Source organism: Talpa europaea (genome assembly GCF_964194135.1).
Source record: "Talpa europaea genome assembly, chromosome: 6".
Taxonomy (NCBI): Eukaryota; Metazoa; Chordata; class Mammalia; order Eulipotyphla; family Talpidae; genus Talpa; species Talpa europaea.
The window spans coordinates 41297396-41313611 of NC_140072.1; the positions used below are offsets into that span (position 1 = coordinate 41297396).

General features: G+C 44.5%; 1 protein-coding gene across 1 annotated transcript in view; it reads right to left on the bottom strand.

Moving 5' to 3' along the window:
* Window positions 1-11216: 11216 nt before the first annotated feature.
* The window catches only part of NPHP1 (nephrocystin 1), a gene marked incomplete at both ends in the record, with an annotated part of 36274 nt that continues 31274 nt past the window's right edge, over window positions 11217-16216 (bottom strand). Inside the window, 2 exons of the mRNA XM_084235449.1 lie at window positions 11217-11489; window positions 13038-13082. Of these exons, the coding sequence (XP_084091575.1) occupies window positions 11217-11489; window positions 13038-13082 (318 nt within the window). The remainder of the gene's footprint in view (window positions 11490-13037; window positions 13083-16216) is intronic.

Below are 16216 nucleotides of genomic sequence, written 5' to 3' on the forward strand. Positions count from 1 at the left end.
CCTCTTAAACATGGCAAGTAAACCCTGGGCCATCTTTCTGGGCCATTGTGCAGCGTGGCATGGTGGGGACAGCTGAAGGAAAACACCCTGTGTCAGGTTCGTTTCTCATCTATGAAGTGGAGGTAGTAATAGATCTCGGAGACCCTCAGAGATAGCGTCGGCGCCACTTCATCTTCTGAAGCAGTCAGTGCATTAAGAATGATGATGTGACAAAACAAGGACATTAAAAATGTGGCATAAAGGCCTCCCCGGTGGCACAGCAGTTGGGCGCTGGGTTGCGGGGCTGCCCGCAGCCTCTGCAGCGCTGGCTCTATCCCCAGCTGCTCCCCGACCACCGGAGGAGGGTCCCACATGGCGCGCAGACCTCTCCTGCCGCCCGCTGCTCCCCTCAGCAGTGTACTTTGGTCCTCCTGCCTGTTCTGCTCCCCGCTCTGGCTCTGGTGAATTCTCTCACCCTCCCGCGCTTCTGACTGTGCCCAGTGCTTGTATAAATAAATAAAAATAAAAATAAAAAAATAAAAAATAAAATAAAATCACTCATTCATAAAAAAATGTGGCATATGTTAAATATTTACATTTAACTGAGAAGTATGATAGTATTTATGAGAAATTATAACACACCCCACATCAGCTGCTCACCTTCCAGTCCAGTCAGTGCCTCTCTGGGGCTGTGGGTGCAAATGCACTTGGAGACACATACAGGTGTGAGGCCGTGGGGGTGCCGGGTCCAGAAGGGTGGTCTGTAGAGAGCTTGCTGGTTCCCAGCTCTTAGGGCTGAGGATAAGAGTTAATTTTAAATTCACTCAAGCAGTACTTGAAGCTGTCCATCACTATTATCATTGCCTCCATCTTCTCACTTGTTAGTTGGGTGGGTAAAATGAGACAATATATGTGAAAACATCTAGGGCAGTTCTGGCCTTTGGTAGATGCTTGATAAATTACTGGTTTGTCTAATTCTAATGCTGAGATCACTTCTCTTCTGACTCTTTTCCATGGTAAGACCAGCACCTGCCCTATTTATAGTTCCATTCTGATAAAAAAAAGTTTCAAAAAAATTTTTTAGTTAAGATTTATTTTTTAAATTTATTTATGCATACAATAGCTGGGGAAAAGGCCAGAGGTGGGGGGTAGGTGGTGGTGAGAGGATTCACCAGAGACAGAGTGGGGAGCAGAACAAGCAGATCGACTGAAATACACTGCTGAGGGGAGCAGTGGGTGAGACAGGAGAGGTCTGCTGCGCCATATGGGTCACCTCCCTGGCCGGGATCGAACTTGCACTACTTGCACTGCAGTGGCTGCTGATAGATTCATAGTGCCGAGACTAAACCCCTTGTGCCACCAGGGAGGTGCCCAAATGTTTTTTTAAACTAAGGAATAGTACCTTGAGGTGTACAGAACACAGAGAACATAACAACCACTATTTGGAGCAAGAAATGGAAGGTTGCCACCCTCCTCCCAATCACTTCCCTTCTTTCCTCCCCAAATACCTACTCTCAAGATACCTCACCCCATAAGTGGTTTTTGCCTGATTTTGAATGGACTATATTGTGTCTGGCTCCTTCCACTAATGGTATGCCTGTGAAACTCCACGCTGTTGTGTGTTGCTCTCTTTCACTCACTGTTACATGGTATTCCCATTTATGAATGTGCTACTATTTATCCATTCTATTGTTAATGAGCATTTGGGTTCTTTCAATTTGGGGTCATAATTAAAACACTGCTATGAACATTCTAGAATATATCTTTTGGCACATTTGTATATGCATTTCTATTGGGAATATCTTAAGAAGGTAGTCATGGATCATGTGGTGTACTTTTTAGCAGATAATGTCAACTATTTTTCAAACTGGTTAAAACATTTATATTTCCACCAACAATGTCTGCAAGTATTATTGTTTATAATCGATGGTTGTAATATATGATAACACACTCTGTATTTGCATGGTATATATCTTTCCACTTGAACTTACCTCTATCACTGCATCTATAGTAGGGGTTTTGGTGTTTGTGTGTGACTGTGCTATAATTGCCTCTCTTTTTAAAAATCCACTCTGGGGCCTCCCTGGTGGAACAAGGGTTAAGATGCAACCTATGAAGCAATCCGCAGCCACTGCAGCATGAGTTTGATCCCTGGCCAGGGAACCACTCATGGTGCAGCAGACCTCTCCTGCCTTGCCCGCTGCTCCCCTCAGCAGTGTATTGCAGTCAATCTGCCTGTTCTGTTCCCCACTCTGTCTCTGGTGAATCCTCTCACCCCCCCCCCACATCCCTGGCCTGTTCCCCAGCTCTGGTATGCATAAATAAATAAATCTTTTTTAAAAAAATCCACTCTAACAGACTTTAATTGCTATGCTTGGACTATTTATATTTAATGTAATTATTGGTATGTTTGGATTTATGTCTGTCATTTTGTTTATCAGTTTTTGTTTCTCTTGTGTTTCATTTTCTTTTTTATTTCCTCCTTCCTGCATTTTTGTGAGTTGTTTGAATATTTTCAGTATTCCACTTTAACTCATTTTGACTACATCTCTTTTTTATTACTTGTTTAGAAGCTGCTGTAGGAATTACAATGCACATAGTTAACTTTTCAGTCTACTTATTTTGCCACTTCAAGTTGAAGGTAGAATCTTGGGGGACCACACAGGACTCTTTGCCCCCTGGCTTTTCAGTTGTAGTTATCAGACATGTCATCTATACACACATCGACTCCATTAGACAATGTTGTGATTTTGACTTTCAACAGTCATATATTTTAAGGAAATTAAAAGAATCCATTATGTTTACCCAGATATTTACTATTTCTGTTGTGCTGCTTTATCCCTAATACTCCAGGTTTCCTTTTATCATCATTTCCTTCTGTCTGAAGAGTTTCATTTAGCTTTTTTTTTAATTTATACAAGAACTGGGGTACAGGCCAGATGTGTGGGAGGGTGAGAGGATTCACCAGAGACAGAATGGGGAACAGAACAGGCAGATCGACTGAAATACACTGCTGAGGGGAGTAGCAGGCGAGACAGGAGAGGTCTGCTGTGTCATGTGGGTTGCTCCCTGGTTGGGGATCAAACTCGCGCTACAGTGGCTGTAGATAGCTTCATAGGTTGCATCCCAACCCCTTGTGCTACCAGGGAGGCCCCATTGTGTGATTTTTTTGACGAGACTGTTGCTCTTTCTATTTATTTCAAGGGGATTTACTCTCACTTCTTGGACCATGATTGTAATCACTTTAATGTCTTGATTGCAACTGTGTCACCTAAAAGTTATTTCAGAGTTGTCTCTTGATTTTGTTTTTCTCTTTCCCTTGAGAGATATTGAGATTTTCCTGGGTCTTCAACATCAAGTAATTTTTGATTGCATCCTGGACATTTTGAATATTAAGCTATGGGGTTATGGGTTTTGTTTAAATCCTATGGAAAATGTTGACTTTTTGTTTCATCAGTCAATCAATCTGGTTAGGTTCAGGCTGCAATTTCTTACTTGTCTTCTCTGAACACTATCAGTCAATTTTTGAGGCTTGCATTCTGATGTGTTCAGTGTATGTGTTAGTTTTGACCAAATCTCTTGATATGCCGAGCATGGTCAGCCTTGGGGTGAATGCAGGAGTTTTTATGGATTACTTTCTTTGGCTCTCTTCTCTCCATGACTTCCTCACCACTTCCCAGTTCCCAGTTCTGGGTCCCTTCTCAAATTTTGTGCTCCCTCTACTCTTCTACTTAAAATGCTAGGGGTTTCCTGGCAATTCCACTCCTATGGATTCACCCAAAGGACACAAAAACATTGATTCAAAAGAACACCTGTAACCCTATGTTTATTGCAGCACTATTTACAATAGGTAAAACCTGGAAACAACCAAAATGCCCAAAAATAGATTACTGGATCAAGAAGATGTGGTATATATACACAATGGAATATTATTTAGCCATCAAAAAGATAAACTCATGCCATTCACAGCAACGTGGATGGAGCTAGAAGGAATTATGCTCAGTGAAATAAGCCAGAAGGAAAAAGAAAAATATCGGATTGTTTCACTTATAGCAGGAATATAGGGGAACCCAATAAGACATCAATGTAAAAAAATAATAACAGTACAATACACAACAAAGCAAAAATGGACAATTATAAATCAGACATACTGCAGGGGAGGAGGCTTTATGTATTTTTAAGAAAAGATTTACAGGTTGCCTAAAAAAAATCAGGGACAGGCCAGGAGAAAACCAGAAATGTTTACATCCCTTAGGGTTATTTCCATAGTTAGGGTTTAATGAACACCCAGCTTTAACAATGAAGGAAATTTACTACCTCAGATAAATAAGTCCAGAAGGAGCATTAACTTCAGGTGAGAGTTGAATAATATTCCCAAGGACTAGATCTCCTGTTTATGATCTGCCTGTTATATCATTGAGGTTGGACTCATTCTTACCCTCACCGAGTGCCACACCCATGCATACACCACTCTAAGCTCTCCCTTCCTGGCAGCCATACTGCTGCAGCACAAAGCACTCCCTTCCCACCTCTCCCACTACACCAAGCAGGAAAGGAGAAGTCTCTAATGAGTAAATCTTCTGGGATTTGTTCTCTACTGGCTCATTCCCAGTCCACCACTGTGACCAGGGGTTGGGATATGCTGATCTCCTTGAGCCAATCAGAGCCCACTCGTGGAGCCAGGCTAAAAAATGTTTGTGTGTGGGGGGTGTGTGTGTCCAAGGGTGTCTCCTCTAGAAGGGGGAGTGGGTGAAGTTTCCCAGAGAGAAGCAAATGGATGCTGGGCAGCAAAAGCAGCAGATGCCCACGAAAGAGGAACCTGGATTTCCCCCTTCCCACAGTTACTTTTTCTACAAATCAGGGTCACTTTGACGCTCAACTGGGGGAGACAGAAAGCACATAGATAGGTCCTGGCTAGGAAAAGGCTATGATTTGTGGCTGTCAGGCAGAACTGGGTCTAACTCCCGGTGTTTATCTGTAAGGTCTGATCAGAAAAGAATGCCCCAGGGTCAAAGGACAGCTGATAGGAAGACAAAAGACTCAATAATATTTGGGTCACCAGAGCGATCTATCTGGAGAAGGGTCAGAAAATGTGGAGCATTTTTTTTGTTGTTGTTATCCTACAAGTGGACTCTTTGAAAGGACAAAGTTCTGCAATAGTGTAGTGGCAGGAATGGCCACTGAGCAGGTTTTCTGATCCAGCAGACCGGGTAAAGAAGGAGTCAGAGTCCTTAGTGGCTTTTGCAGGTCTTTTATTTAGATTTACCAGGCATATGGCAGGCAGGGGTGCCGGGCTAGCAGGCCTCCCAGCCCCCAGCAAGTCCTTACTCTGGGCTCTCTGGCCTTCTCTCACATTCTCTCTGCTCTTCTTCTTTCTCGGCTTCTGCTGGCGTCCCTGTGATGCCGCCCTTATAAACTGTCTCTCAGCCCAGGTGTACCCACTTCAGGTACCCGCCATCAGGCATGCATTCAGGACCACAGGGATCCCTCATTTGATTATGGGTGACTTTAATAGATTCTGTGATGCCAAGAGGCTTCCTTGTCCTCCTTGGCATTCCTCTTGACTTTTCAGAAACTACCCGTATTCCTTTCTGAGTTTGAGAGCGCTGGCTCTCAACTTCGCCCAAGCTAGCTATCATTGTTGTGACGTCTTGTATCTGACGTCTCACATGGGGTGCTAGAACTGCCAATAGGGATCCAAATGAGGAGGAGGGGGCATTCTTTAATACCAAGTTTCTCATCCCTGCTGTGAAATGCTCGTCGTCAGGACCACGGGTATTCACATTAAACAAGGCCTGCTGCATCCCCAATTCCCCAAGTACCTGTACCAGCTCGGCAAACGTCTGCCAACCGCTTACTGTCTCTGGCACGTCTCCCACATCAGCCCATACTGTCCGTATGGCAGCCATTATGCACTACAGGAGGGTGTGGTCGCCCTGGCCACACCGCCAGCTGTTCTGCAGCCTCTGTCGCAAGGATGGGTGTGAAGTCACGGAGGCCAGTCTCTCCATCTCTTGTGCCGTGCAAATAATCCCATCCACCCCCAGGTCCCCATAAACATAGCAGCCAGGCTGCCAAGGGTTCCCCTGGTTTCTGGCAGAACTGTTTGCCCAAGTCCTGCAGTTCTGCCTGGGTGTAAGGTCGGTAGGTAGTGAATTCCGTCATCTGTGGTGGTCCCGCAGCCTGACCACCTGGGGCCAATGGTCGCTGCCGCTTCATTTTCTGAGTCACCACCGGGCGGGCCCGGAGCATGGGACCAGCCTCCTCCTCCTCTCCAGAGGAGTCTTGCATCTCCGGGGTCGCAGGTTGGTTTGCCACCACCAGCTGCGATTCGGGCAAAGGCCAGCCTCCCTCTCCTTCCTTTCTGAGACGGAGTCTGGCGTCTCCGGAATGGTGGGTTGGTTTCTCCGAACTTCTTCCTCCAGATTCCTCAAATGTTGTTGCAGTATCCGCATCTCTTCTCGCATTTCATCCCGTACTTGCTGGACCCTAGATTGCTCTTTCTGTCTGGACTCTCGCAGAGCTGTGAGAAACACCCATCCCACGGCTCCTGCCGCCTCGCGGGCACTGCATCCACTCAGGGTTTCTTCTGTTTCATACAGGGCCTGTTCCAACTGCCCCGGGGATCCATCTACCTCTGGCCATTCCTGGCGAGGAGGTCGGCCACCGAGTACCATCTGCTCGTGGCCGGCCACCTGGCAAATCCTCCCCAGGTTCCAAAGGGTTTCGTCTGCGAAGAGCCGTCCTGCTTCGAACCGTCCTGCTGTCTACGCCACTTGTAATGCAACCAACCCATTCCGGGCAGGTTTATGAATGGTTCTAGCAGCCACATGCTCTTTGCTGTTGTTTGCAGTCGCCGCTCTCCTCCGCACACTCCACTGCCCTCCTCCACCCTCCACACCGCACCACCACACACCGCACTCTGCTGTGCCACCCTTATAAACCAGTCTCTTAGCCCAGGTGTACCCACCTACACATGCCCACACCCTACTCCAGGCGCCCGCCATCAGGCGTGCATTCAGGTCTGCAGGGTTCCCGCATCTATCCTAATGGCGGGAGGGCAGAAAAGCCTGATACCTTTTACCTACCCTACACATAGTTAATATTTGCTGCCAAGTTAAACACAAATGACTAGGTTAAGGTCTAGCCTGTTTCCTTAGCATCAGGAAGGGACTAAGCAGACATACTAGCACAGTCCTGAGGATGAGCTGTATTCCATGAATAGCTTCCATTTTCCATTCTATTGCTGCATGAAGACCTGTGTACCATCATTTAGTGTCATGCTGAATCTGAAAGCTCCAGGCCTCCATTTCCTACCCGAGGCAGGACAGCTCCTCACTCACCATTCACCATCACCCTACTCGGCCCTCCCTGTCCAAATCCATTTAGTTACTGCATTCGAACATTAGAAGCTCAGATAGCAAGTTTGGATATTGGGGATACCAGGTTATCAAGTCCATGTTTTCCTGAGCAGCAAGTGGCGGGGAGGTGGGGCGCTCAGAGAGTGAGGGTTCATCCCCTAATTGTTTGGAATCTAGTTGTTCCCAATGTTGAATAGTAGAGTTTGTAGAGAGAGACTGTGGGCAGGAAGGAACTCCTATACTGACTGCTTACTTTGTGCCTGGTGTGGTGCTATCACATCCAGACCACAGTGGTGTTGGAAGGTTAATGTAACTACAATAAAAATACACAGTGATAGGCCCTTTTAGCTGTCTGTACCCATGCTTCATAGTTCTTTTTTGTGATTACTGTCCACCTCACACATTGTAAGTTAGGACAAGGATCATGCCAGTGCTGCCCCACTGTGTCCTCAGAGCCTGCAGCATATTAGGTGCTCATTGAATATGTGTTGAATAAATGAATGAATCAAAGGACAATTACAAACCTCAGATGCACCGTGAGGTTTTTTTAAGGAACAGAACACAAAGCAGCAAGATGACAGCTAGCTCTGCTTACCTCCAAGCCCTGTGAAAAAGTCCCAACTTGGAATGCTTCCCACGAGGAAGCTGAGCCAGTCCACAGCAAAGGATATCCTACAATGCTCAAAGCTGACAAAGTTCTCAATGGGCAGATGACACTTCTAGCCCCTCCTTTGTTCAACTGATGGGTTTCCAGAATGCCACTGGGTTGGCAAGTTGAACCTACTCCACCTGTATGTGGTGTTGTATATTTCAAGTGGTTCCTTGGGAGTAGTTCTGGTCTCATACACTAGAACATGACAACACTAAAGACCCTTTGCCATCTAGCACAAGCACCAGAAGAGGGAACTGGGAATCACAATGTTATTCCTCTCCCACAGACCTGATGGCTAGGAGATTCCATTAGTTTTAAAAGATTGGGAGGTTGGGGCTAGAGTGCCACAGAGATTACAGTTAGGCTTTCTGCTCAACCCTGTCCTTGCCCCTGTTCTGATGTGGGGAGACCCCTGGCCTGACAGGTAGGCACTGGTGTGGTCACTCAGGAATGAACTGCTGGTCACCCTGCTGCTCCTGAGCTCAGCTCACGATTAATTCAGTGTGTTGCTAAGTCACACTCCTTGACATAGACCCCTAGGACTCATTTCCAGGATGTTTTTGGCTTCCTGACAACCTTTTCCTGTTTTGGAAGCTAAAAAGTGGCACTTAAAAAACCAGTTAGGTTTCATTGTTTTGTTTTGTTTTGTTTTGTTTTAAAGATTGCACTGAAGAGAGAAGGTGGAGTCTCCCAATGGCAGAGTCACCCTCACCCCTGCAGAGGCCCCTCCTATTACAGACTGCCTTTGTGCCTAAACATCACTGAAACTCTTTCCTCTCATGTCCCCATATTTTTCTCATGTGTCAGAACAATAAGGTGGCCTGCATTTGTCCATTATGACACATTTCAAGCACGGAAGACAGTCTGCAAAAACACATTCTAAAGAAAGCTCTCTCTTCTCATTGAAAAGAATTCTCTAGTAATATTTCCTTTCATTCAAAATGCCCCACCCTTGGAGTAAAGCCAGTAAGCTAAATGACTAAAAAGAATTAAAAGGTGGCACTTAGAATTTAAAAATTCTATGGAAAAGAGAACTTCACGATGGGGAGTGACACGTTTTCATGTTCTTTCAAAGTTTGACTGCAGGGGCCCAAGAGGTGGCAGTCAGGGACAGAGTGGGGAAACCCCTTACACGCTGGCCACCTCCATTTGAAAGGGAGAAACCTCCTCCTGCTGAGTACGAGCTGGAGGGGGCCACAGCCCCAGAGAAGGGTGAGTACTACCTTAGGAAGTTCTGGGCAGCTGCACAGTAATGGGCAAAAGAATGGCCCTGAACACTCAGCTGCCCCAGGCGCTTAGGGCAGAGGGGAACTCGGGGTTGGAAATCTGCAGAAACCAGCTTTTCGAGAGAGTGTGATCTCTTTTCCAAGGCCAAATTTCTTGTCACCCTTCCTTGCCATGTTAATTCTGGCATGAAGACCCAAGTTAAGTTCAGGTGAAGGGTTTAGGGGAAGCTGACTGTAGGGTAAGTGATTATCAGGCTTTTCTGCCCTCCTGCCATTGAGGATGGATGATGGTTCCCTGCGGTCCTGCATGCATGCCCGATGGCGGGCACCTGGAGTAGGGTGTGGGCATGCATAGGTGGGTACACCTGTGCTGACAGATTGAGCTCATAAGGGCGGTGTCACTGGACGCCAGAAAATGGAACCAAAAAGGCATGAAAGAGAAGCAGAAGAGAGAGAATGAGACCACGAGAGAACACCGGACAGCCTCTCCCGGTGCCCCCCACTCCCACCGGCCCCCACCCCCGGCACCCCTGCCTGCTGTGTAGCTGGTAAACTCAATAAAAGCCTTGCAAAGCCGCTGAGGGCTCCAGGATTCTTCTTTACCCATCTGCACAGGATTATAAATATCCTGGCCTGTGCCTTACTGGCACTACACTAAGATAACAGTCCAGAAGTTTCATTATATGATAGGTCTCCAAAAAATAAATACCTCTTGGGCCTCCCCGGTGGCGCAGCAGTTGAGCGCTGGGTTGTGAAGCTGCCCGCAGCCTCTGAAGCGCTGGTTCAATTCCCGGCTGCTCCCTGGCCACCGGAGGAGGGTCCCACATGGCCCGCAGACCTCTCCTGCCACCCGCTGCTCCCCTCAGCCGTGTACTTCGTCAGTCTGCCTGTTCTGCTCCCCGCTCTGGCTCTGGTGAATTCTCTCACCCTCCCGCACTTCTGACTGTACCCAGTGCTTGTATAAATAAATAAAAATAAATCTTTAAAAAAAAATAAATACCTCTTATACGGTAGCATGCCATCAAAACCACTACCTCAACTGGTATTCTGATCCTCTGGATTAAACTCTTCCTAGTTTGATCGTCTTGTCTTCAAAGAGCCTTCTTGTGTTCTATGTTCACAAGCAATTCTTACAGGGTTGCACTGATGAGGGTGACCAGAAAAATATACATGGTGTCTTCACTGGTATATTAACTGTGCTACTTACTACCTCTGATGGTAGGCAAGTTACTTCACCTGCCTGGTCTGTTTCTTCAGCAGTAACATAGGGGGAAAAGAGAGGGTTGTGAGGGTTAACCAAGTTAATTGACAACACGCACAGTAGGCACTCAGTAAATGCTGTATTATTACAGTAAAACTGTACTTAATAAAGTTAAAGCCTTGGGACAATTACCAATAGTCACCGGTTTACTGAAATGCAACAAAACCTTTGTTCTTTGCTATGGGGTGCGCATTTACTTACTCCCCAAAGCCTAAAAGTTTTCTGCATGTTTTTTTTGAAAGAATATTTACATGGATTTGAAAAGGCAAAACTAGATTCTGCTTTTATATCTAATAGGCTAAATCTCATGCAAATATTGAACTGAATTAAGTGATTAATAACAACTTCATCAAATAGATTCTACTGATTCCCCTTTCATTTCACAACATAAACTTTATTAGCTATAATCATACATTACATATTCTGGATACTAGACTTACTAGCTTTTGATAAAATGTTACTTTTATACAAATTATAGATACAGCCAACTTTAAGTTAGTTGGTTTTTGAAAATTATCTCTTTACATTTAGATACAGTATTTCTTATACAATTAATTTTTTATAATGTTTTAAAACATATTCAAATAATTGGGTGAATATTTCTTATAAAATGTGGCCTGTAAAAAAAAGTAAAACCTAGGTTGTTATTTGATAGTTACTTTTGGTTCTGTCATTTTTTTCAGGTCATCACAAACAGTTCATCAGATTCAGGGGAAGCTGAGGGTTGAGGGCCATCCTCAGGCTGCATTCTTTCTTATTTCACCCAAGAAGTCATAGGTCTGCTCTGAAATGTCAAAAGGTTCGTGGACTCCATCTGGTGACAGCAGAGCTTGAAGGGCACCCTCATTTTCTTGGTTTTGCTTAAGGAAGTCAGCGATGACTTTCCAACGTGCAGCCTCAGTCTCTTCTTCTGCCCACCGGAAGGGGGGCAGGAACGTGGAATGGAGAAGAGGCAGCACACAATCATGGTAAACCAGGAGAAACACAGTCTTCAGGTACTCTCTGTCTCTCTGGGAAAACAGCATCACAAATAATTACGAGGAGCTCCATATCGTTAATTTTTAAGTATGAATTTCTACGAACTCTGTTAACTAAAACTCTGAACTTTGTGCGGGATGGAGGTGCTTGGTGCCTGGCAGGTGCCTGGTGCAAGCTCTGAATCAGCAGTCAGGAAAGAGTGCCCTCGAGGGGGAAGCAAGCAAGAGTCATGGGAATGGAGATAAGCAGCTCTCCCTGAGGGTCTGCAGTGGCTCCTTGAGACCAGGGTGTCGCTGAAGCTCCAAGGGTGTCTCACATTCTATCACGGAAACCCTGGTGCTGAATCTAATTCTGGTGACAAGGGTATGGTTCCAGGTTCACAGAACTAAGACACTGTGAAGTCTGCTGAATCCACTTCATCGGATCACAGCGTATCAGAGATAATTGCAAAGCTGTCATGAGAGCTGGGTGGCAGGTATTCTGCAGGGAATCCAGAAAAAGCAGATCCAAGGAATAAAAAATTGTCAAACCTTTTCCAGATAACTGAGTACCACAATGACCACACTGTCAGCCAGTCCTGACACTCACAGACTGGATGGGGATCTCAGAGAGCAGAGAAGCCTGAGGTGGAGAGATCCACACCTGGCAGTACCTCCAAGCATGTGTGGAGGGGATAATTTTTATAGGACTAAGGCCCAGCACCTTGTCCACTTCTACACTGGAACAGCCTTAAAACTGCCAATTTTAGCAAAGGCCAATGTAGATGATACTGGTTCATAGAAACTCAAATAAGGATATAATAGCTACAAATATATAATATCTATACAGTTTTTCTCAATATTTAGTTTTGTTTGTTCTCTCATGTTCCTTGCAGATAATTAATACTTCAGATTGGAAGTTCAAAAACCATGGCCCATGTTACAAATGCAGCCCACTGTCTCATTTTATTAAGTTTTATGAAGCACAGCTGTGCTCATATCACAGTTGTTTGCATATCATTTGCAGCTGATATTGGATCACAATGGCAGAGTGAAATATTATAGTTGCGACAGAGACCTATGACCTGCAATGCCAAAAACATTTACTATCTGGCCCATTATAAAGACGTCTGCCCATCCTAGGTTGGAACAGTCAAGCCATGACTCCTTGATTGACACAAGTCCTGTTGGGTAATGACCATGCTTCTCTGGCGAGGGAGGCATGAGCCATGGGTTTTGTCAATGACCTAAGCCTTCAGTTTAGGTCAATTTTCTTTTCCATTCTCCTTACCTGATACATATTTTGAGAGCTAGAGGATTTTTTAAAAAATAATAGAAATTTGATAGCCAAAAGGGAGATTTTGGTTTAGAAACTTCCCCTGAATTTAAAAGAATTCAGTCATCTGAAAATAGTGTCTGGATCAAGAATTTCTTTTCACATTAGGAAAAAACCACCCATGTGTATTTACAATTGTAATGACAGTTTAACTGCATAACAAGAATGATGACTGGCTACTTTAGCTAAAAAAGAGGCATTATTAGAATGTGCAAGCAAACACTGAGTACTGCCAATGGTAAGTTCAGCATGGAAAATCAAATTACCTTCTCTGATCTTTTCAATGTGCTTTCTTTCTCAGCCCATGAACTCTAAAAAGCAAACAGAAATATTATACTACTCGGAGTATTCGTAAGTCTTTGCCACAGTTCTGTAACTTCAATGTACTTAAACTTATGGCTGAGGTTAAAAGCACTATTTAAAACCTGCACGTGAAAAAAGGTTAATCTGTAATCAAGCAATACTGTTAATGACCAGAACCAGACTGACTAGGTGGGAAATATCAGAGAGAAACACCTCAGAAACCCATGATTCTAGTAAGTCAAAACTAATTAAAGAACTGATCAGTGAAACAGTAACACATCCACGCAAACATACCAACACCAGATGTGCCTTATATGAACAATAAAATATGATTAACCTTTTAAGGTAAGATAGGAACGAAAACAGAAAACGCTGCTAAATACTACCCTTCCCCAGGATTCTATATGTCTTCGTGATATAGTGGTCAGGGTAAGATGAACTGAAATAGAATTTGCAAGTAAATATTTTCAATCTTTCTACCGGCTTCATAAAACCTCTTGAAAGAAATAAAAACAAACCCAGAGTTCAATCAATCCTATAGAAGTATGTACAAATCAAGACATTCAGAGAACTAGATCCAGGCAGACTGTAAGCAAGGTGGAGGAGGGGGAAAGGTGCTCAGTTTCCAGACTGCTCATTCCAGGCCTCACCATTGTGTCTATTTGCAGGGATCTTCCCATTGGTGCCCAGTTTCATAGATTCCATGAAATCCTCAGCCATTTCTCAGTAGGAAAGCCCTGGGTGAATGTGATATAGGGCACCAAGAAATACGATTCTCCATGAAATAAAGAGGACGTTTCCTACCAGAGTCCAAGGTTGTGCTCCTCATGAGCCTCGCCTTGAAAGGCTCAATTGTTGCCTTGAAAGGACTGTGGTCTGCCCCCTATCAACTGCCAGGCCTGTGGGTCCTGGAGAGTTGGAAGAGGACCATTAAGAACCAGAGTGTTTCTAAATAGGTCAAGTGCCATTTTCAACAACCACCACAAGCAAAATGAACTTAGCTAAGTTAACGCTGGGAGGCTCACACACTTCACAATGTAAACTTTAAAAGGCACCTGGCTTATTGTTTGGTAGTTAAATGTTAAAGTCCCACATCATTTTTACTGGAATTACCAGCAAGCAGCAGGATGTTTCACTCAGTGTGAAAACTCAGTGGGGTGTTCCCAGTGGGGAATAGCAAGCATGTGTGATGGAGGTTGGGGAGTAGGGGGTGTCACTATTATGTACCAAGATCCACTTCTCCCTTCCATCTGGGACAGACTACCTCCGAACTGTCTTGAATTAAGTGGGGCCATGTGACTGGCTCTGGCCAATGACAAAAGAGCATAAGAGGCCTGTGCCAGGTGGGGGCAATGGCAGGGAAATGCAGGACAATTCTCCATTTTCTCTTTTCTTGCAGGGGCAACTGGCAACAGAGGAAGTCACTTGTTCCAGATGATGTTATAAGAAAGTGGACTCGCCTCCAGTGTACATCCTTTGGTGACTATGGAGCAGGGTCTTTCATTGATCCATGTGGATGAGTACCATGAGTAAGAGAAAAACCTGTGTTAGTTACCACAGACTGGCTTATCCTAAGTAATATAGTTTGCCATGAAGAGAAGACTCAAGAATGTAGAAACAAATCACAATTTTAAATTTTTATCATTTAACACACAAATAATTCCTGGTAGAAAAACTAAGAAAAGAACAGAAGAAATAACCCATAGTCCAAAGGGAATTACTGTTAACTGCTTAAGAGTATATTCTTCCAGGGGCCTCCCCGGTGGCGCAGCGGTTGAGCGCTGGGTTGCGAAACTGCGCGCGGCCTCTGCGGCGCCGGTTCGATCCCCGGCTGCTCCCCGGCCACCAGAGGAGGGTCCCACATGGCGTGCAGACCTCTCCTGCCGCCCGCTGCTCCCCTCAGCAGTGTACTTCGGTCCTTCTGCCTGCTCTGCTCCCCGCTCTGGCTCTGGTGAATTCTCTCACCCTCCCGCGCTTCTGACTGTACCCAGTGCATGTATAAACAAAACAAACAAACAAACCAGCAAACAAATAAATAAAGCATGCCTCTATAAAAAAAAAAAAAAAAAAAAAAAAAGAGTATATTCTTCCAGACCTTTTCACAGGCAGGTATATAAATAAATATTTAAATGTACATATGCCTCAAATGGGTGTTTTCATCTAATAATATATGTGAACAACTTTACCCACATGCCTTTTCTTGAAGAGTACGTGGCAGACCTGACTACCCAGAGCTGCCTCGCAGGGACAGTGCCTGGCCTGTGTTAGTTATCACAGACTGGCCACTGCTGAGCTCCACAGCTAGCCAGGTTGTACTTCTCTGAGCAATCTGCTCTTCAGGGAAATGTTTAGACTAGCACACAGACTAGATTAGCCCTAAGATTTCTCCCAACACCAACATTGAGATTCTGAGATTATCATACACTGAGAGTAATTTCATTGCTCAGCACAGTGCCTTAGCCACTGAGGCTCTCGTGAAATATTTGCTGAATGAATCAATGTATGTATATTCTGTGTAATGAGCAAATATGAAACTTATGACTTAATAGGGGAAGAAAGAGAAATTTTGTATTACCTAGTGACAGTGCCAAATGAATGCCTGAAATCATGGGTAATCACATGCCCTAACATTTCTTAAGACTTTTTGCTGCAAATAAAAAAAAGATAAACTTCATGCAATTTGCAGCAACATGGATGGAGCTGGAAGGGATCATGCTCAGCGAAATAAACCAGAAAGAAAAAAAAATACCGGATGGTCTTACTCATAGCAGGAATTTAGAAAACCTAATAAGGGACCAGAAAAAAGACTATTTATAATAAAGTAACAAGCAACTATTGGTGGGGAGGAGGGAGTAGGATCAAAACAAGGTGGATGGGAATTGTAAGGGGACTATAACCAAGATGAAAATGAATATATTGTAGAAAAATGAAAAGTGATGTAAAAAATATATAAAATAAACTAAAAATGCTAAAAAAAAAAAAAAGACTTTTGCTGCAAATGTCACTGTTACTATTGCTGACCCCGACTCTGGTCAAACCAGCACATGAAATCATTTTCAGTCTGATGAAAATCTTTGTGGATGATAATCTCCTCCTTCTATTTCTCTGTCAGGCCCCTATGACCTCCCTCCTGCACGTGAGT